The sequence below is a fragment of the Dermochelys coriacea genome, chromosome 2 (assembly GCF_009764565.3).
Source record: "Dermochelys coriacea isolate rDerCor1 chromosome 2, rDerCor1.pri.v4, whole genome shotgun sequence".
In the NCBI taxonomy this organism is placed as follows: domain Eukaryota; kingdom Metazoa; phylum Chordata; order Testudines; family Dermochelyidae; genus Dermochelys; species Dermochelys coriacea.
Window position 1 is genome coordinate 82,328,029 of NC_050069.1, and position 22,757 is coordinate 82,350,785.

Genomic DNA, 22,757 nt, shown 5'->3' on the forward strand with positions numbered 1-22,757 from the left:
CCATTTAGAAGGAGGAGTGGGAACCCAGAGAGGGACAGAGGATTCCCGCCTTGTGCAAAAGATATATAAGGAGGTGGAACAGAACAAAGGGCTGTTATAATGAGAATTCCCCTAACTACCACCTGAGCTGGAACAAGGGCTGTACCAGGGGAATGGATTTTGCCCAGACTAGGAAGTCATCTAGTCTGTGATAGAAGCTTATTGAAGCATTTGAGGGTGAGATTTTATATGTATTCACTTTCTTTTACCGTATTAGGCATAGACTTGCGTGTTTTATTTTATTTTGTTTGGTAATTTACTTTGTTCTGTCTGTTACTACTTGGAACCACTTAAATCCTACTTTTTATATTTAATAAAATCAGTTTTTAATTATTAATTAACCCAGAGTATGCATTAATACCTGGGGGGCGGGGGTGGCAAACAGCTGTGCATATCTCTCTATCAGTGTTATAGAGAGTGAACAATTTATGAGTTTATCCCATATAAGCTTTATACAGGGTAAAACGGATTTATTTGGGGTTTGGACTCCATTGTGAACTAGGTATCTGGGTATTGGAGACATGAACACTTCTTAAGCTATTTTCAGTTAAGCCTGCAGTTTGTGGAACGTTGTTCAGACCTGGGTCTGTGTTTACAGCCGGCAAGTGTGTCTGGCTCAAACAGGAAAGGTTCTGGAGTCCCAAGCTGGCAGGGAAAACGGGTTAGAAGTAGTCTCAGCACATCAGCTGGCAGTTCCCAAGGGGTTTTCTGTGATCCAACCCATCACAAGTATACAAACGGGGGGAGGGGGTGAAGAGAGAGAACTGGTGACATTTTGCTTTATTCTCCTAAGTATTTTAAATGCTGCCTACTGACACATTGAACTCAATGGGATTTTGCATGCTGTCAAGGTTCCTTCCCCACTCTGAACTCTAGGGTACAGATGTGGGGACCTGCATGAAAACCTCCTAAGCTTACTTTTACCAGCTTAGGTTAAAACTTCCCCAAGGTACAAACTATTTTACCCTTTGCCCTTGGACTTCCACTGCTACCACCAAACGTCTGGTTAACTGGGAAAACGTTGTTTGGAAACGTCTTTCCCCCCAAAATCCTCACCAAAACTTTGCACCTCCCTGCCTGGGGAAGGCTTGATAAAAATCCTCACCAATTTGCATAGGTGACCACAGACCCAAATCCTTGGATCTTAAGAACAATGAAAAAAGCATTCAATTTCTTACAAGATGAATTTTAATATAAGAAAAGGTAAAAAGAATCAACTCTGTAAAATCAGGATGGTAAATACCTTACAGGGTAATTAGATATAAATAGATTCAAAATATAGAGAATCCCTCTAGGCAAAACCTTAAGTTACAAGAAAGACACAAAGACAAGAATATTCATTCTATTCAGCACAGTCTAATTCCTCAGCCATTTAAAGAAATCATAATCTAACGCATATCTAGCTAGATTACTTACTAAGTTCTAAGACTCCATTCCTGTTCTGTCCCTGGCAAAAGCATCACACAGAGAGACCCTTTGTTTTTCCCTCCCTCCAACTTTGAAAGTATCTTCTCTCCTCATTGGTCATTGTGGTCAGGTGCCAGTGAGGTTATCCTAGCTTCTTAACCCTTTACAGGTGAAAGGATTTTTCCTCTGGCCAGGAGGGATTTTAAAGGTGTTTACCCTTCCCTTTATATTTATGACACATGCACATAGAATGCACTAAGTGGAGTATATTTAATTAGAAATGGAAAAAGCTTGTTAGATTATGTTAGCTTGCTTAGTCCCTCTCTCACATGCACACTCACACACTCCCTAATACAGGCAGCATGTAATGCCCTGAAGGTCTTACCTGGCTTCTATAACATTCTTTCAAAGAAAATATTATTGCTCCCAAAGGATTCTGTGACATTTCAAATATATATTTGTTGAACTTCTGTTCCTTTAAATGATAGTTATGGATGCATGAATATGCTCTATTCTTTAAACACTAGGCAACTACATCGAAATGTGTGATTCAGACCGATGTCTCTTTCCCAGGAACACTTTTGTAGCGGCCTTTGAAAATATATGCCTTGTGTTGTCCCAGTTTTAAATAAACAGTATTAATAAAAGACAGGGATCCTGTTCTGTGTCTGAGAACAAAATTCATAAATTAAAGGGATAGTGCACAATTAGGCAAAAGTTGTTGTTGAATTTAACATGGTACTTTCAAGAGAAAAGGAAACTAATGCATTGAAAATTATCAAACTATTGGCAAATTCACATATTGCATCCTTAACTAATGCCATCTATGAAACAAACATATCTACTATATTATTGAAGATGAGATCAGAACAAGCTTAACTGAAATAAGGTGGGGGAGCTTCTGTTATAAGTCTTTTAGTTTCGCTCTCTAAGAAGAGACTGACTGGGCTGGTGGCAATACCACAAACCTTTTTGGGCACAATATTTTAATGAAAGCCTTCCGAAACCTAACATGGCAGAGAGGGTAGAGGAAGGGATTCACAGAGGAATTGAACCACAAAAGCCAAAATGTTATTTCATACAAGAATTCGTAGACACACTTTTCATAGCAGGCTGCGCGAATTATCATAAGTAATGAATATGGTGCCCAGCAAATGGGAAAGACACAGACAATTATGGCAAGTGACTTTGCAATATTTGTGTCCCTGTTCAATTTTGACCTGGTCTTCACTCTGAGAGCTACTGACTGATCACTGTCAGGGGTTATGGAATAGCCTCTGGACTGAGGTGAACAGTCAGTCTCCAGTGACTGCATCTGTGTCCTGGAAGTAGTATAAAGACTGTCCTCTGTTTCTAAATCAGGAGAAGTAACTTCTTCCTTCAAAGAGCAATGGTCAGCCATCAAGACATTGTTCCCTGTTGGAGGTACAGACACCTGTTTGCTGATGCTGACTGTGCTCTGGAGCCTGTTTCTCTTGTGTTTTTGTATATCCCAGTAGATATGCATGTTGAAATAGGCTACAGAGTTACAAGGTGTGAAGAACTCAAAGGTTGAAGCACACAGGAGAAAGTACCAGTTGTAGTAGAATTCAACATAGCATTCTCCATCAGGTACGTTGCTGCAGCCGACCACAGGTTCCCAAATGAGGATTGCAGGGCCATAGAGTAAGAATGCAAAGACCCAGACTGCCACCATTTTAGCAACAGTCTTTGACATCGTTCCTTGTTGAATCCTATATGTCACCTAGAAGGAAAGTTAAAAGACCCCCCTGTCAGTCACACATTGCGTTCTTTTTATATCTAGTATAAGTACTTTGTAAAAACTTCTGGGAAATTAAGAATAATATTTGTGGGGCTCCAGATGTCCAGAACATTTGTGTTTATATAAAGCCCTGAAAAACTTTATTAATCTTGGGCTCAAGCACTATAGCCTACTGTATGCTTGAGATTTGGGGGGAAAACATTTGAGATGGATATACCATCCATTGGAATGAATGAATTAGTAAGAGGAAATGATTTGATGGCATCACCACTACAATAAGGAAATAACAAGGAGTCAGCTTCTGACTCATGAAAACATTCCATCTCCGAGGTGAACTAAGAATGGGGGGGGGTTTACTCCCACTGTAATAGAAAAGTAACCATGACTACTTCCAAGCACTAGATAGTATCTAAATGTGAATATTTGTTTTTCTTTGTCACAGAATAAAATGTATCCCCCCCTCTCCAGAGCCTTTATATTTCTTAAATGAAGGAAATGTAATCATTTAGATGTTGTGTTATGGTTCTTTCTTTACCATGTAAATGGCCGCTCAGATTCCTTTAGTTGTTTAGGTTTTTATGCCTTATCAGATTTTATTTTTTTTAAGTATCCAGCAGCAAAAAAAGTTGCCAATGCAACCTTAATTCAGATCCCTTGTGTGTAAGCACTATGACAGTCTTTAATTACATGATCACATACTATTTTTTCCACAGGACCACAGCTCATTCAGTGCACAGGGTGTATGATATTTCCTGACTGAGCAGCTTTCAATACTTTGGGTTTTTTCCCTCATTTTTCAGTGATTGGCCCCAGGCCATATTTACTGCACACTATTCAAACCCTGCTCTGAAGACAGAATTAGTAATTTCCTTAGGGGCTTGTCTGTGGTGCTAATCACTACAGTATCTGAGCGCGTCACCTGGGAAATGAGATGGTATTATTATTCCTATTTTACAGATGGGGAGCTGAGGCACAGAGACAATGGCAAAAGTATCCAATTTTGGGTGCTCAATCCAAAAGGCCTATGGACTGATTTTTTTTTTCAGAGAACCATCCATTTTATAATACTTTACTTTATTTGTTCAAAGCACAGCTCCCATTAACTTCAGCTATAGCTGTGAGTGCTCAGGACTCTGCAAATCAGACCCCAGGTGTCGCAGTCTGGGACACAGACAGCGAAGAATACACAGTTAAGTGACCACCTGTGAAAAGTTTGGTGTAAGTGACTTGCCTAGTATTACATACAAGCTCTGTGGTAGAGGCAGGGATAGAATCCACATTCCCAGGACAGCAATCAACTGCCTTAACCAGGAGACCCTCCTTTCTATTCCTGCCATCACCTGCCCCATTCACTACACACCTTCCAATCCTCCCTCTTAACAGAGATGTGGGCCTTTGGTTTTGAGCAGGCCTACACCCACCTGTCCCAGATCTGCAAATAGTACACACCTTCCAACTTCTGCAACAAATGAGACAGAGGTCCTGCAGACAGCCTCCTTCACTACCCAACCCTGCTTCCTTTTCTGAGCAACAGCCATATTGTGCATTGAATGAGGAATAGATCCAGCAGAAAAAAATAGCCTGTGATCATATAATTAAAGATTGTATCATAATGCGTATGCACACATGCATTTCTCCTAACTTTGAGGGCTAGATTCTGCAACTTTAATGCTCCTTAAATATAGGTTTTTATGTGCAATTTCATAGGTTTTTATAAAAGCAAACTGAAAAAAACAGAATTCCATCATGTGGCATCATATTGACACCCACATGGGTCATCAAAAGGGTTGGAACCTTTAGATCCAAAGCACAGAGCATCTTGAGCTAACACAGGTTTCAGAGTAGCAGCCGTGTTAGTCTGTATTCGCAAAAAGAAAAGGAGTACCCGTGGCACCTTAGAGACTAACAAATTTATTAGAGCATAAGCTTTCGTGAGCTACAGCTCACTTCATCGGATGCATTTGGTGGAAAAAGCAGAGGAGAGATTTATATACACACACACACAGAGAACATGAAACAATGGGTTTATCATACACACTGTAAGGAGAGTGATCACTTAAGATAAGCCATCACCAGCAGCAGGGGGGGAAAGGAGGAAAACTTTCATGGTGACAAGCAAGGTAGGCTAATTCCAGCAGTTAACAAGAATATCAGAGGAACAGTGGGGGGAGGGGGGGTGGGAGGGAGAAATACCATGAGGAAATAGTTTTACTTTGTGTAATGACTCATCCATTCCCAGTCTCTATTCAAGCCTAAGTTAATTGTATCCAGTTTGCAAATTAATTCCAATTCAGCAGTCTCTCGTTGGAGTCTGTTTTTGAAGCTTTTTTGTTGAAGTATAGCCACTCTTAGGTCTGTGATCGAGTGACCAGAGAGATTGAAGTGTTCTCCAACTGGTTTTTGAATGTTATAATTCTTGACGTCTGATTTGTGTCCATTCATTCTTTTACGTAGAGACTGTCCAGTTTGGCCAATGTACATGGCAGAGGGGCATTGCTGGCACATGATGGCATATATCACATTGGTAGATGCGCAGGTGAACGAGCCTCTGATAGTGTGGCTGATGTGATTAGGCCCTATGATGGTATCCCCTGAATAGATATGTGGACAGAGTTGGCAACGGGCTTTGTTGCAAGGATAGGTTCCTGGGTTAGTGGTTTTGTTGTGTGGTGTGTGGTTGCTGGTGAGTATTTGCTTCAGTATGCCAACATTTTTATGGCTGACTTAGAACAACGCTTCCTCAGCTCTCGTCCCAGAGTTGGTCCAGATGATGAAGATGTCATCAATGTAGCGCAAATAGAGTAGGGGCATTAGGGGACGAGAGCTGAGGAAGCGTTGTTCTAAGTCAGCCATAAAAATGTTGGCATACTGAAGCAAATACTCACCAGCAACCACACACCACACAACAGAACCACTAACCCAGGAACCTATCCTTGCAACAAAGCCCGTTGCCAACTCTGTCCACATATCTATTCAGGGGATACCATCATAGGGCCTAATCACATCAGCCACACTATCAGAGGCTCGTTCACCTGCGCATCTACCAATGTGATATATGCCATCATGTGCCAGCAATGCCCCTCTGCCATGTACATTGGCCAAACTGGACAGTCTCTACGTAAAAGAATGAATGGACACAAATCAGACGTCAAGAATTATAACATTCAAAAACCAGTTGGAGAACACTTCAATCTCTCTGGTCACTCGATCACAGACCTAAGAGTGGCTATACTTCAACAAAAAAGCTTCAAAAACAGACTCCAACGAGAGACTGCTGAATTGGAATTAATTTGCAAACTGGATACAATTAACTTAGGCTTGAATAGAGACTGGGAATGGATGAGTCATTACACAAAGTAAAACTATTTCCCCATGGTATTTCTCCCTCCCACCCCCCCTCCCCCCACTGTTCCTCTGATATTCTTGTTAACTGCTGGAATTAGCCTACCTTGCTTGTCACCATGAAAGGTTTTCCTCCTTTCCCCCCCCTGCTGCTGGTGATGGCTTATCTTAAGTGATCACTCTCCTTACAGTGTGTATGATAAACCCATTGTTTCATGTTCTCTGTGTGTGTGTGTGTATATAAATCTCTCCTCTGCTTTTTCCACCAAATGCATCCGATGAAGTGAGCTGTAGCTCACGAAAGCTTATGCTCTAATAAATTTGTTAGTCTCTAAGGTGCCACGGGTACTCCTTTTCTTTTTGAGCTAACACAGTAAGTGATATCAGTATTAGGCTCTCATCCTTCATATGGACCGGACACTAAGGGGAGGTAAGATCCACTTTGCCAGTGGGTTTCATGGACATTTGCTGTCCGCAGAGAAATGTTGAGACTCAGGAAATATGGGTTTTATTCCAGGTGGTAGATGTACTAAGGCGGTTACAGACTCTTCTGTTGTTGGCCCCTCCAGTCTGTTCTTGGTCCAGTCCTCCTGCGCTCCCTTAGATCCTCATCCAACACTTCCACTCACTCCAACCTCCTGCTTGGCTCCATTTTCCAATTCCAATCTCACCTGACCCTCCATTTAGCTCCTTGTCTCAATCTCCCGCTTCCTCCACTCCTCTCAGGCCCTGTCTCCCCATCACCATCCTCTTTAAGGTCTTCATTCCCCAAGCTCCTCATTCCGGCCCAATCTCCCATCCCCACCTTCTCCCTGGTCCTTAGAATCATAGAATCATAGAATATCAGGGTTGGAAGGGACCCCAGAAGGTCATCTAGTCCAACCCCCTGCTCAAAGCAGGACCAAGTCCCAGTTAAATCATCCCAGCTAGGGCTTTGTCAAGCCTGACCTTAAAAACCTCTAAGGAAGGAGATTCTACCACCTCCCTAGGTAACGCATTCCAGTGTTTCACCACTCTCTTAGTGAAAAAGTTTTTCCTAATATCCAATCTAAACCTCCCCCATTGCAACTTGAGACCATTACTCCTCGTTCTGTCATCTGCTACCATTGAGAACAGTCTAGAGCCATCCTCTTTGAAACCCCCTTTCAGGTAGTTGAAAGCAGCTATCAAATCCCCCCTCATTCTTCTCTTCTGCAGACTAAACAATCCCAGCTCCCTCAGCCTCTCCTCATAAGTCATGTGCTCTAGACCCCTAATCATTTTCGTTGCCCTTCGTTGTACTCTTTCCAATTTATCCACATCCTTCCTGTAGTGTGGGGCCCAAAACTGGACACAGTACTCCAGATGAGGCCTCACCAGTGTCGAATAGAGGGGAACGATCACGTCCCTCGATCTGCTCGCTATGCCCCTACTTATACAACCCAAAATGCCATTGGCCTTCTTGGCAACAAGGGCACACTGCTGACTCATATCCAGCTTCTCGTCCACTGTCACCCCTAGGTCCTTTTCCGCAGAACTGCTGCCGAGCCATTCGGTCCCTAGTCTGTAGCGGTGCATTGGATTCTTCCATCCTAAGTGCAGGACCCTGCATTTATCCTTATTGAACCTCATTAGATTTCTTTTGGCCCAATCCTCCAATTTGTCTAGGTCCTTCTGTATCCTATCCCTCCCCTCCAGCGTATCTACCACTCCTCCCAGTTTAGTATCATCCGCAAATTTGCTGAGAGTGCAATCCACACCATCCTCCAGATCATTTATGAAGATATTGAACAAAACGGGCCCCAGGACCGACCCCTGGGGCACTCCACTTGACACCGGCTGCCAACTAGACATGGAGCCATTGATCACTACCCGTTGAGCCCGACAATCTAGCCAGCTTTCTACCCACCTTATAGTGCATTCATCCAGCCCATACTTCCTTAACTTGCTGACAAGAATGCTGCGGGAGACCGTGTCAAAAGCTTTGCTAAAGTCAAGAAACAATACATCCACTGCTTTCCCTTCATCCACAGAACCAGTAATCTCATCATAAAAGGCGATTAGATTAGTCAGGCATGACCTTCCCTTGGTGAATCCATGCTGACTGTTCCTGATCACTTTCCTCTCCTCTAAGTGCTTCAGGATTGATTCTTTGAGGACCTGCTCCATGATTTTTCCAGGGACTGAGGTGAGGCTGACCGGCCTGTAGTTCCCAGGATCCTCCTTCTTCCCTTTTTTAAAGATGGGCACTACATTAGCCTTTTTCCAGTCATCCGGGACTTCCCCCGTTCGCCACGAGTTTTCAAAGATAATGGCCAAGGGCTCTGCAATCACAGCCGCCAATTCCTTCAGCACTCTCGGATGCAATTCGTCCGGCCCCATGGACTTGTGCACGTCCAGCTTTTCTAAATAGTCCCTAACCACCTCTATCTCTACAGAGGGCTGGCCATCTCTTCCCCATTTTGTGTTGCCCAGCACAGCAGTCTGGGAGCTGACCTTGTTAGTGAAAACAGAGGCAAAAAAAGCATTGAGTACATTAGCTTTTTCCACATCCTCTGTCACTAGCTTGCCTCCCTCATTCAGTAAGGGGCCCACACTTTCCTTGGCTTTCTTCTTGTTGCCAACATACCTGAAGAAACCCTTCTTGTTACTCTTGACATCTCTTGCTAGCTGCAGCTCCAGGTGCGATTTGGCCCTCCTGATATCTTTCCTACATGCCCGAGCAATATTTTTATACTCTTCCCTGGTCATATGTCCAAGCTTCCACTTCTTGTAAGCTTCTTTTTTATGTTTAAGATCCGCTAGGATTTCACCATTAAGCCAAGCTGGTCGCCTGCCATATTTACTATTCTTTCGACTCATCGGGATGGTTTGTCCCTGTAACCTCAACAGGGATTCCTTGAAATACAGCCAGCTCTCCTGGACTCCCTTCCCTTTCATGTTAGTCCCCCAGGGGATCCTGGCCATCTGTTCCCTGAGGGAGTCAAAGTCTGCTTTCCTGAAGTCCAGGGTCCGTATCCTGCTGCTTACCTTTCTTCCCTGCGTCAGGATCCTGAACTCAACCAACTCATGGTCACTGCCTCCCAGATTCCCATCCACTTTTGCTTCCCCCACTAATTCTACCCGGTTTGTGAGCAGCAGGTCAAGAAAAGCGCTCCCCCTAGTTGGCTCCCCTAGCACTTGCACCAGGAAATTGTCCCCTACGCTTTCCAAAAACTTCCTGGATTGTCTATGCACCGCTGTATTGCTCTCCCAGCAGATATCAGGAAAATTAAAGTCACCCATGAGAATCAGGGCATGCGATCTAGTAGCTTCCGTGAGTTGCCGGAAGAAAGCCTCATCCACCTCATCCCCCTGGTCCGGTGGTCTATAGCAGACTCCCACCATGACATCACTCTTGTTGCACACACTTCTAAACTTAATCCAGAGACACTCAGGTTTTTCCACAGTTTCGTACCGGAGCTCTGAGCAGTCATACTGCTCCCTTACATACAGTGCTACTCCCCCACCTTTTCTGCCCTGCCTGTCCTTCCTGAACAGTTTATAACCATCCATGACTGTACTCCAGTCATGTGAGTTATCCCACCAAGTCTCTGTTATTCCAATCACGTCATAATTCCTTGACATCACCAGGACCTCCAGTTCTCCCTGCTTGTTTCCAAGGCTTTGTGCATTTGTATATAAGCACTTGAGATAACCTGTTGATCGCCCCTCATTCCCAGTATGAGGCAGGAGCCCTCCCCTCACAGACCTTCCTGCCTGTGCTTCCTCCCGGTATCCCGCTTTCCCACTTACCTCAGGGCTTTGGTCTCCTTCCCCCGGTGAACCTAGTTTAAAGCCCTCCTCACTAGGTTAGCCAGCCTGCTGGCAAAGATGTTCTTCCCTCTCTTCGTAAGATGGAGCCCGTCTCTGCCCAGCACTCCTCCTTCATGGAACACCATCCCATGGTCAAAGAATCCAAAGCCTTCTCTCCGACACCACCTGCGTAGCCATTCGTTGACCTCCACGATTCGACGGTCCCTACCCAGGCCTTTTCCTTCCACGGGGAGGATGGACGAGAACACCACTTGCGCCTCCAACTCCTTTATCCTTCTTCCCAGAGCCACATAGTCCGCAGTGATCCGCTCAAGGTCATTCTTGGCAGTATCATTGGTGCCCACGTGGAGAAGCAGGAAGGGGTAGCGATCCGAGGGCTTGATGAGTCTCGGCAGTCTCTCCGTCACATCACGAATCTTAGCCCCTGGCAAGCAGCAGACTTCTCGGTTTTCCCGGTCAGGGCGGCAGATAGATGACTCAGTCCCCCGGAGGAGAGAGTCCCCGACCACCACCACCCGCCTTCTCCTCTTGGGAGTGGTGGTCGTGGAACCTCCAACCTCAGGACATCGCATCTCATGCCTCCCAACCAGCGGAGTCTCCTTCTGCTTTCTCCCCCCAGACATATCATCTGGTCCACTCTCCGCATTGGTACCTGTGGAGAGAACATGAAAGCGGTTAGTTACCTGTGTCTGTGTTACTGGAACCCGGACATTCCGCTTACCTCTTCTGGAGGTCACATGTTGCCAAGCTTCTTCACTGGCCTCTTGGCTCCTCTGTGCAACCTGCTCTACATCTTTAGAGCTTTGTGCCCCTAGAAGGCTATCCTGAGTTTGGTCCAGAAAATCCTCAGTCTCTCGTATACAACGCAGGGTCGTTACCTGTTGCTCCAGACCTGGGACCTTGTCCCAGCCTCTCCCCTTGCCACTGCTCCAGGCCTGATTTTCCACAAATCTGCCTGCTAGGCAAGCAGCTTCCTCCTCCTCATTGAGAGCACAGGAGAGACAGTGTCCCCGCTCTCAGATTCAGTGCCAGAGCAGTCCCCAGCATCCATATGCAGCAACTGCAGTAGAAGACCTGCACCACTCCTACAAGATGTTCAGTGTAGACATAATTGTCAGAGAATTTAGTTGCCAAACTAACAACTCTCTATCGAACCTGTGCAAACAGATTTTCAGAGGCTCTTACGTTGGACAGATATTCACAGGAATAGGAAAAAACTCGCTCCTGAAAGCAGGGCAACCCTCATACCAAATTTCAAGTCTCTGCTACAATGAATGGAGGAGCTAGAGCTTCTCAATGAAACACTCAAGAATTTTTTATCATTGTCATAACAAAATATTATCCCTAACCTTATTCTGAGAAATGGCTGAACTGTTAGTTGAAACTTTCAACAACAGCAAAAAAAGTTCACCCTGAGGAAGACAGCCAACACAGAAAACTTTAGCCTGGATGGTAAAAGTTTGGCAAAGTTATAAGTTGCATGAAAATAGGATCTTAAAATGTCAGGCAACCTTAACTATAGGTATTATTACATGTGCCACCTATAATTTAGATTAGCCAAAGTCACTGGCCTGGGAGTCTGGAAATCTATTTCGAATTCTGCTATTGACTCAGTGTGTGACTTTGGACAAGTCACTTAAATTCTTTGTTGGATAATGCTTATCCACCTTTGTAAAGTGCCTTCCAAGCTATGGATGAAAAGTGTTATATAAATGTTAAGTATTATCATAAACACACATTACATCAAAACATCATGAGACATGCAAAGCTAACTATGAATGTTCTACTCACAGCTTTAGTAACTGACAGGAACTGATCATAGCTGATAAGGACGATGCTAAATGTCGAAGCTGTGCACGTAAGATAGTCTACAACTAGCCAGAGTTTGCAGAGAATTCTTCCAAATATCCACTTCCCTGTCAGGATGTAAGGGATATACAGGGGGATACAGAATGCACCTATAGAGAAAAATCATAAATAAACAATCAAGTTGTTATGGTCAGGACTGCAGATGGTACTAACAGGAACCCAGAACAATTTTTGTGGTACCCAATTACAAAAATGTCTGATTGGAATTTACAGATTGAAGTTCTTGTATTCTCACGAAATTAGTTAATGGGTTCCTTACACTTGATCTCAGCAATGTTTTTATGCACTGTTAATTCTCTGGCAGGTATAATATAGTGCTTATTATTAGTATTTTCCAGACTTGTATCACAACTTAAAGGAAAGAGTAGCTAGCCACTGGTGGGCAACCTGCAGCCCGCATGCGCCCCATCAGGGTAATCTGATTGCAGGCTATGAGACATTTTGCTGATGTTGACCATCCACAGGCATGGCCTCCCGCAGCTCCCAATGGCCGCAATTTGCCATTCCCAGCCCATGGGAGCTGCAGGAAGCAGTGGTCAGCATGTCCCTGCGGCCCACCGCTTCCCGCAGCTCCCATTGGCTGGAAACAGCAAACAACAAAAGTTAAAAATAGTCTATAGTTTCCTATACATACTCAGCCTAGCATTTTCTACTGATCATAATCCCCTTTTTGGCACTGAGCTGATAAAGTATTAGTCTGGAACACACATGAAGCAGTTTCAACACCCATGCTGAACCTAAATTTAGGTTCCTAAAACCACATATAGGCACTTAAATCGGCTTTTCAAAGATGATGAACACCTATACTTCTCATAATCTTCAATGGGATTAGATGATGCTTAGGATTTATGAAAAATCAGGTTACTTTTATTTAGAATCCTCGATATGGATTTAAGAACCTATATACATGTAAGTTTGAAAATGGTGGCCTCACTTGCAATCTCTCATCCTTAGTTAGCAAACAGGATGCACAAGAGGTGAGTTGTGTGTTTCTAACACATCTTACTGACTCAGAAGATTTCAGGCCCACAGGAAATTTGAAATAAAAGTGGGAAACATTAAGGCAGCCTGAGGGGACTTGGAGCTCTCTGCTTAGACCTAGAAACAAAAATCTCTGAAAAAACTGTCAACCATTGAGAAGAACAGTTCTGTGCAGAAGGCCTGAGCTATGAAACAGCAACTACAAATGGGAAGATGGTCAATGTGGAGCACAATGCCCTGGATATCAACACGGACACTCTTGTTTTCACCTCTATGCCAGTCCAAGAATTAGATAGAAGGCCATCGGTAAAAGTATGCAGGATTGATGCCCAAGGTTTTAAAAGCTAAAGTGGAATGACTTAAATACTCTGATGAAAAGAGGCGATACATATTCGGAACATGCATTGGGCACTGCTTGAAGTGGAAGAGATGGCTGAGTAGGAGGTTCTCCTTCTCCTGGTTCAGTGAATTAATGGCTCTGCATTGCTCTGGAAAATGGAAATCACTGGTCTACAGAAAGTGCTATCTTGTGAACTGGCTGAAAATCAAGGTGCCCCCATCGGGACATTTATGACACCTCAAAATATGATGCCCTCTCTAAACTCCTAAACCAAACATTTCAAAAATGAGAGCTACAGCTAAGCTGCTATATCTTATTTAGGCATGATAATAAATGGTCTGAGTTTCAAAAGAGCTGAATGGCCAAGTGAATCCCATTGAGATCACCCTACACATACATACACTACTCATCTAAAATAACATTTTATTTTACAGCAGTAGGAGCTGCTGGGTGCTCAGCACTTTTGAAAACTAGGCCAATTATTTAGGTGGCTGTATGGATTTAGGAACCTAAAGTTAGGTTCCTACTTTTTTAAAAATCAGGGGACTTCCTATTTAATTCAAAAAGAAATATTTTGACTCTGCCTCCAGTCCTATAAGGATACTTCAGTGCTTGTGGTGATCACACTAGAAACTGCTTGCAAAGTCTTTTATTAATATGGTTCCTCTAAAACTCATATTAATTTGCTGCAATACCTGTTGGTGTGTCACATTCCTGAAGGATAACATAGTAAATTAAATAAGTTACCTTGAAATAGCACATGCTACTATACAAAAACATAGTAATACTGTTGGAAAAGGTGAGGTGCACACTACTCCAATAAGGTCCTTACAGTCTCTCTTAATAAATATCCAGCTGGTAAATGTCAACTTCTATAATTTGCATACAGAAGCATTTGATTAATTTACATTAATAATGACTGTCTATTAGCATCAATCTCTATTCGGTGCATGGATAATGTTGGCAACGTATTTGGACATACATAGTTCATGTAATTTGTATACTGTTTGTAATACGTAGTTCAAATATTAGCACTGCCAAATTGTACGACATGAACTGATCCTATATTATTCTTTGGGGGATGAAATTCACTCTTGGAGGAGGCTCAGCATAAAACCTCATTAAATCCCTCTGAAATACTTATGAGCAACTTATTCCTGTTGGAGCACTTAGCACACTCCCATTCTTATCTCTGAAACCTCCCATCTCAGCCACCATTCCTGTGGAGTCCACAAACACTGCTTCTTATATGGCCAGTGGGGTTACTGTTAAAAGCTGAGAAGTGTTCCCTTCTCTTCAGTCTGGGTGGGACCAGAAACAGAACCCCATTAATGGGAGCTCTTCAGCTAATTCCCAGCACTGAAAATGCATCCCTTCCCAAACAGTGCATATTATAGGAGTATATATTGTGTATGTCATAAATCTAACATTTAAATTATCCCCATTAATGCTGTTATGTTCTGAGCATATTTTCAAACTCTTTGCTCAGAGAAGCAAAGACTAGTTCCTTTTAAAATGTATTACAGCAATATGATACTGTGCATTCCTAGGGCTCCTTTAGTTATCAGTACAGTACACTAGAGCACTAGAGTCTAGATCAGAGGTGGGCAAACTATGGCCCAGGGACCACATCCGGCTCTCCAGCCAGTTTAATCTGGCCCTCAACCTCCTGCTGGGGAACTGGGTCTGGGCTTGCCCTGCTCCCGAGCTCCAGCCAGGGACCAGAGTCTGAGGCTGCTCCATGCATGTGTGCCGAGGCTCCCAGAAGCAGCAGCATGTCCCCCCTCCAGGTCCTACATATAGGAGCAGCCGGGGGCTCCGCACTCTGCCTCCACCCCAAGCACCACACCTGCAGCTCCCATTGGCTGGGAACTGTGGCTAATGTGAGCTGCAGGGTCAGCATCTGTGGACAGGGCAACGCGCAGAGCTGCCTGGCCGCACCTCCGCATAGGAGCCGGAGTGGGGCCATGCTGTTGCTTCCAGGAGCTACTTGAGGTAAGCCAAGAGCCTGCACCCCGACCCCCTCCTGTGCCCCACCCCCTGCCCCAGCCCTGATCCCTCTCCCAAAGCCCAGCCCCAAGCCCCCTCCTGCACCCTGAACTCCTCATTTCTGACCCCACCCCAGAGCCTGTACACTTAGCCAGAGCCCACACCCCAACTCGTGCCCCAACCCTTTGCCCCTGATCCCCTTTCTGCCCTCTGAACCCCTTGGTCCCAGCCTGGAGCACCCTCCTACCTCCCAAATCCCTCATCCCCAACTCCACACCAGAACCCGCACCTCCAGCCGAAGCCATTCCCCTCCCCTGCACCCTAACCCCCTGCCCCAGCCCAGAGCCCCCTCCCTCACCCTGAACTCCTCATTTCTGGCCCCACCCCAGAGCCTGCACCGCCAGCTAGAGCCCTCACCTCCTTCTGCACACCAACCCCAATTTTGTGAGCATTCATGGCCACCATACAATTTCCATACCCAGATGTGGCTCTCAGGCCAAAAAGTTTGCCAACCTCTAGTCTAGATCCACAAAGGGATTTAAGGTGCCTAACTGCCACTTTAGGTGCCTAAATTCCTGAGGTGCCTAAGTTTCCATGAACGAAGTCCCCATGGCACCTACATTTCTACTGGTATGCATGTGCAAAGCTTCCTAAGTTCTGATGCCCAGCTCAGACCTAAGCCACGTTGGGACCCTAAAACTGCATTCCCCTGCCTACCTCACCTGTGGGGCCTGATCCAGTAGGCAATGTGAGAGGCTGCTTACAAGCAAGCCTACTGCATCAGATCCTGTCCAAAACAGAGGAGGAACTATCACCCCCAATTATACACAATAGGCCAGTGGTTAGAGCACTCATGGGATATGGGAGACTGCAACTCAGATCTTTACTCTGCCTGGTTCAGACTTGAACCTCAGTTTCCTACCTCCGTGCCCTAACCACTGGGCTATAGAGCATTCTGAGACAGGTTTCTCTCAATCTCTGACCTGGTTTAGGTGCCTAACTCCAGGAGGGGTTCACATCTGTGACTCTCAAGTGGTGTTAGGTGCCTCCTTCTGATCCAGATTTAGGTGCCCAATTCCCTTTGAGGGATGGAATTAAAACACACCTCTCTTCAGCATTTCACTCCTTGTGAGCTTAAGTGGTTTCTTGCTCAGCCTGCTAGCTTCTGAGAATTCCATTCCTAGGCACGCATCTCACCCTATGCATTGTATAGGGAGCCCAGACACCTAACTCGGGGCTGAGAATCCAGTGGGCAGCAGGACACCTAAAGACAGGCATTGCAGCAAGGAGCTTATATCCTTCTTGTGGATGTAGCCCTAAGTCTTCAGCCTCATACCTCTGAATACCACCTGAGGCATACAATAATCACCCCGACCTTTATTGCGGATCTTGTCTTATTGCTTAAGTAAAATAAGCGGGATGTAAATATGTTAATTACAGAAAATTCAGTTGGATCTTCGAAAAATATTTAATATTCTTGAAATATTAACTCATTAAAAACTATTGTTCTACATTTACAATGATGTAATTCTCTTCTACCAGTGATAACTCTTCTGCATATTTGTTTAAATGCTATAGTGGTATAATTTTGGATTCCAACAATCAATTTTAACTTATTTCAAGCATAGTTTTTTAAAAGGGGTGTGTGTGTGTGTGTGTGTATAGCATCAACCCGCTGAAATGATTAATAATTGATTATTTATTCTTTTCATATGTCCTTAAGCCTACAGCCAGATACAGAGATGAACAGTAGAATACTTGCAAAAACTGCCTAGTGCCAGTCAGTTGGATGACTTAGTAAATGGAACGATGTAGTGTATGTACTCCTGGAAAAAATAACTAGTAATTCTTAAACTTTTGGCTACTAGTTAATTTCAACCGAATACAGAAAACCTGAAAGGAATTTGCAATATATACAAGATCTACTGGTTAACATTTACTATGCTCCATCTGACAATCTATGATGAAAAGCAAAATTCCAAGTTTTAAAGATGAGTGGAGGTTAATTAAAACCAGTTACAAACAATAACCCCTAAGCAGCAATGGTTTCACATCCATTCTACATAGAATAGTTGCTTTCTTTTCTGAAGAAAACATCTTTCACATTGCTAAAAGATCGGTTTCTCTTTCTAGTACATTTCTGAGAACTAATAGCCTGCTAAAGTACTCTATGCAGCTTCCACCCCATTATCTGATCTGAGGTACATGTTCAGGAAATTTGCTTGTTAAGAGAAACAACATAATGAAATAAATCTTTCTTTGCTGTAAACTATAAAATGAGTATTACATTTGCTTCATTATCACAATTTACCCACTAAAAAGTCTGAAATAGCAAGATTAAGAAAGAAATAATTACTCCGATGCCGAAGATTTTTGTTCACCAAAAAAGCCACGATGACCAAGGCATTTCCAAACACTATAATAAGAGCTAACAAAACCATAAGAACTGCCAGTAATACCAAAACAACCAATGTAAATTTTGGTTCCAAGTTCGATGTGGATGAAGTTGTCCTTCCGTTACATGTTGCAATCATGTGTAGATCTTCAGTACTGTTGTTATACATATTGTGCATCCACTTCAGTCTCTTTTCTGAAGAAACAGTACAGTAACTGTTTCTGTTAATGAAGATAAATAATTTTAGTAAGATACTGTATATTAACAAGCAGATATTTAGCATCCAAAATTATTTGATAAAGTAAAAAAAAAATGATTGCAAGATTCTGATGCTTGGTAAATATAGATTTTGCACAATTTCCTTGTTTTCAAAAGCATGGTCCATTTAGCTGTAATGTCCTGAAAACTGAATCTGCAGAAGTAACACCAATAAACAAGATGTGGAGTTTTCAAATGCTAATTTTAAAATGCAGTGACTGTGTGTGAGGTTCCCCTCTGGTATTATCTGGACCGGTAATCTGCTAGGTCACTCCAATCCTTGACTCTGGGAGCCAACCTTACCCTGCTCTGCTGTGAGAACCCCCACTCCTGGGCTATTCATGCACAGCGTCTGGCATGTAAGCTGCTTGGAATGTGCAATGAAACAAGCTAATATCTCCAGTCCCAGACACAACCCTAGAATCCTCCGTCTTGCAGTGTCCAGTTATGCCTGCTGGACATTGCAAGCTTATATGAGTTAATCAATGTAACAAAGAAATTGATGTGTACCAGGCTTGTTATCCCAAGGGGAGTCTCTGACACGCTTCAAACCAAACGCTTCAGGTAGAATAAACAAATAGGTTTATTCACTACAAAGATAGATTTTAAGTGATTATAAGTAAGTCAGATTTAGTCAAATGAAATAAAAGCAAAACGCATTCTAAGCTGATCTTAACGCTTTCAGTGCCCTTACAAACTTAGATGATTCTTACCACAAGCTGGCCGGTTGCCCTTCAGCCAGGCTCTCCCCTTTGATAGCACTTCAGTTGCTTGGTGGTGATGTCTGTAGATGGAGGTGGAAGAGAGAGGAAGAGCATGGCAAATGTCTCTCCCTTTTATCATGTCCTTTCTTCCCTCTTGGCTTTGCACCCCCCCTTCAGAGTCAGGTGAGCATTACTTCATCATAGTCCCAAACTGACCAAAGGAAGGGTGGTGACTCACTCGAGAGTCCAACAGATCCTTTGTTGCTGCCTAGGTCAGTGTCCTTTGTTCCTGTGAGGCTGGGCTGGGTTTATCCCATATATGCCCTGATGAGGTGTGAACTGCCCCTCTGCTCTTGGAGAGTTTTTGTCTGGGCTTGTTTTAAACCATGAGGACACATTTTTAGCCTCATAACTATATACATGAAATTACAACCTATAACATTACTATAACAATGCTCAGTGCATCATGAGCCTTCTGAAGACACCCAGCATGATAAACTTTGTATTGAATACCACACAATAATTTTATAAAGATGAACATGGGGGTGCTGGGTGTTCCCTTAAGTTAGAGAACATCACACTGTGTTTCCTTCAGGCTGATCCTTATCGATGGAGGTCAGAAAAGCTGGCTTGAAAAATTGCTTTCTTGCTCACTCTTTCTTATTATAGAATTTTTTATTTTTATTTTATTTTTTATTTTTATTTTTTATTTTTAGCATAGTGTGTGCATCAGATTTTCTCTGGAATTTGTTTCCCATTTACATGTATTTTCAGGGACTTAATTCTAGGGAAAAAATAGGTTTAATTTCTAATTTCTTAGGTATTTATCTAGCAACAACAAATTATTATTTATATTGCTGTAGGATTGAGTTCCAATTTGCTTGATGATGTACAACCACATAAAATGATGTTGTCCATGTCATGGAGATCAGATTTTTTTTTTTAATATTTTCCTGTTTATGCAGTCTCTATAGTTCAAAGCTCATATACAGCAAAATTATATCTGATATTTCTTGGACTGATGTTAACCAATAAGGGTTTAATCCTGCACCCACTGACATGCATTGACTTCAGTGGACCAGGATCAGAAGCTAACTTCCTAAAAACAGGGGAGAAATCCTGGCCCTGTTGAAGTGAGTGGGAGCTTTGCTTTTGGCTTCATTGGAGCCATGACTTCATAGGGCTGGTGATAGAAATGGAGTGCCAATTGTGTGCACACATTAGATTGTTATTTGTACATAAGCCACTCATTGGAAGCTGTGAAACAACTCTGACAATCAAGCCACTTTTATTCAGAAACTTAAAAATGGTTTTTAGGGTCTAACTTTAAGTATCCAAGTTTGCAAATATTGGTTTCAACCTTTGACTCTGGTTACCCATCTTCAAAATGGGAATACAAATATTTACTCGATAGGGTGTTGGAGTAAATTCATTATTGCTTGCAAAATGCTTTCAGATAAACATTGGATAGAAGGCACTACAGACATGCAAAACATTTTTCATACAAAATCTGCACACTATATAAGTGATATCAGAATTTAAACTATATAAGAAGATACTCACTTCTATTTTGAGCATTATCTCATTTCCAGGCATCATTGTACAAACCACAGATCTCAACAACTGCTAAGCAGTGCTGCAAACTGTTTTCTTCCCCCTGTTACCACAGCCTGAAGTTTGATCTAAACTAAGTTAGCTGGATCTAATTCAACATGGGATTATCTGGTTGAAAATGAAAAGGAGCAGCATCCCACAATTTCCATATAGAGTAATAGAAATGACAGCTTTCATTTAGACATGTGAAAATTTAGGAGACCTGCTTACCACTAGAGTTTTTCTTCCTATTATACATACATTAGCAAAGAAATCCATTAACTTAGACACCCAGTTTAACCTTGTCAGAAGTTTGGAAACATCTTTTTGTTGGATATTTGCTGATTATAAGACTCAAGCAATGCTTGATACAACAGAAAAGTACCAAATGCAGAGCAAGTTCTGCCTTCTAACTGCTCCCTTTTAAGATCAGTCTTTAAATGCAAAAACACTACAGTAACTCCTCACTTAATGTTGTAGTTATGTCCTGAACAATTCTACTTTAAGTGAAATCTAATTTCCCCATAAGAATTAATATAAGTATGTGTGGGGGGTTAGTTCCAGGGAAACATTTTCCTCCAAACAAAAGACTATATATATATATATACACACACACACACAAACACACTATAAGTTTTAAACAAACAATTTAATACTGTACACAGCAATAATGATTGTGAAGCTTGGTTAAGGTGGTGAAGTCAGGGGGTGGAAGAAGATGGGATATTTCCCAGGGAATGACTTACTGCTAAATGATGAACTAGCACTCGGCTGAGCCCTCAAGGGTTAACACATTACTGTTAATGTAGCCTCACACTCTACAAGACGGCATGAATGGAGGGAGGGGAGACAGCATGGCAGAGAGAGACAGAGACATACACTGTGTGTGCGTGTGAGACAGACTGACAGAGACACACACTGTGTGTGTGTGTGTGTGAGAGAGAGACACACATTGCTCCTTTAAGTACGCTGAACCCACTCTTAAGTACACTGCCTTTTTAAGTAGATCAGCAAGTTGAGACAGCAGCTTCGGCCAGCAAGCTCCCTCTGTCTTGAGCACCCCTCTTCTCCCCCCCCCCCGCACAGCAAGCAGGAGGCTCCTGGGAGCAGCTCCAAGGCAGAGGGCAGGAGCAGCACAGGGCAGTGGGGGGAGGGACAGCTGAACTGCCCAGCAATTGATAGCCTGCTGGGCGGCTGCCACACAGGGAACTTAGGAGAGCTGATGCGGGGGCTGCTGGTCCACCCTGGTTCCAAGCCCCCACCAGCTAGCTGCAACGGCTGCTCTTTCTGCAAGCAGTAGACAACCAGGTGACTGCCAAACAACATTATAAGGGAGCACTGAGCAACTTTAAATGAGCATGTTCCCTAATTGATCAGCAACGGAACAACATTAACCGGGATGACATTGAGTAAGGAGTTACTGTATTAGCTTTATAGCTATTATTTATATTATTGTGGAGCCTTGCAGTCATGGCCCAACACCCCACTGCACTAGGAGCTATACAAACTGTGACAGGGCAAGGCCAGATGGCTATAGAAAAGTAGTGGGATATACTACTATATATAATATATAATAGATATATTAGCTCCAGGCTAAAGAAATCCCTGGTACCAGGATAAGTGAAATGGCAGCTGCTCCAGGTCAATTAAGACACCTGGGGCCAATTAAGAACTTTCCAGAAGGCAGGGAGGCGGCTAGGTTGATTGGGACACCTGAAGCCAATCAAGGGCTGGCTGAAACTAGTTAAAAGCCTCCCAGTTAGTCAGGTGGGTGTGCATGTCAGGAGCTGTAGGAGGAAGTTGCGCTGTTGGAGAGACTGAGTAGTACACACCATATCATGCACAAGGAAGGAGGCCCTGAGGTAAGGGTGAAGTGGAGCTTGAGGAAGTGAGGGCTGCTGTGTGGGGGAAGTAGCCCAGGGAATTGTACATGTCATGTTTCTAAAAGGTCAGCTACCATAGCTGATACTAATAGGGTCCCTGGGCTGCAGCCCGGAGTAGAGGGTGGGCCTGGGTTCCCCCCCACCTTTGCCCCCTGATTAATCACTGAGACTGGGAGACAACAGAGAGTGTGCAAGGAAGGATAACTTCTCCTCACCTCCCTCACTAGCTTATGATGAAAATGGCTAGTAGATGGTGACCCTTCTCAGAGAAGGGTTACATGGAGGGTCACAGTGAGCCTCTGAGGCTAGCGAAATCCACCATGAAATGCGGGACCCATAGAGGCAAGGACAGAGTATTGTCACAAAACACAGATGGTTTCTGCCCCAAAAGAGTTTACAA

General features: G+C 43.5%; 1 protein-coding gene across 1 annotated transcript; it reads right to left on the reverse strand.

Annotated features, from left to right (window-relative positions):
• Positions 1-289: 289 nt before the first annotated feature.
• On the reverse strand, positions 290-18,628 carry HRH4 (histamine receptor H4). The gene is made up of 4 exons (XM_038390319.2): positions 17,836-18,628; positions 12,137-12,303; positions 1,686-3,190; positions 290-879 (listed from the first exon to the last, which is right to left on the reverse strand). Exons 1-3 carry the CDS (start codon positions 18,200-18,202, stop codon positions 2,375-2,377), a joined length of 1,350 nt encoding a protein of 449 aa, XP_038246247.1. The 5' UTR covers positions 18,203-18,628; the 3' UTR covers positions 290-879; positions 1,686-2,374.
• Between the last annotated feature and the right edge of the window lie 4,129 nt (positions 18,629-22,757).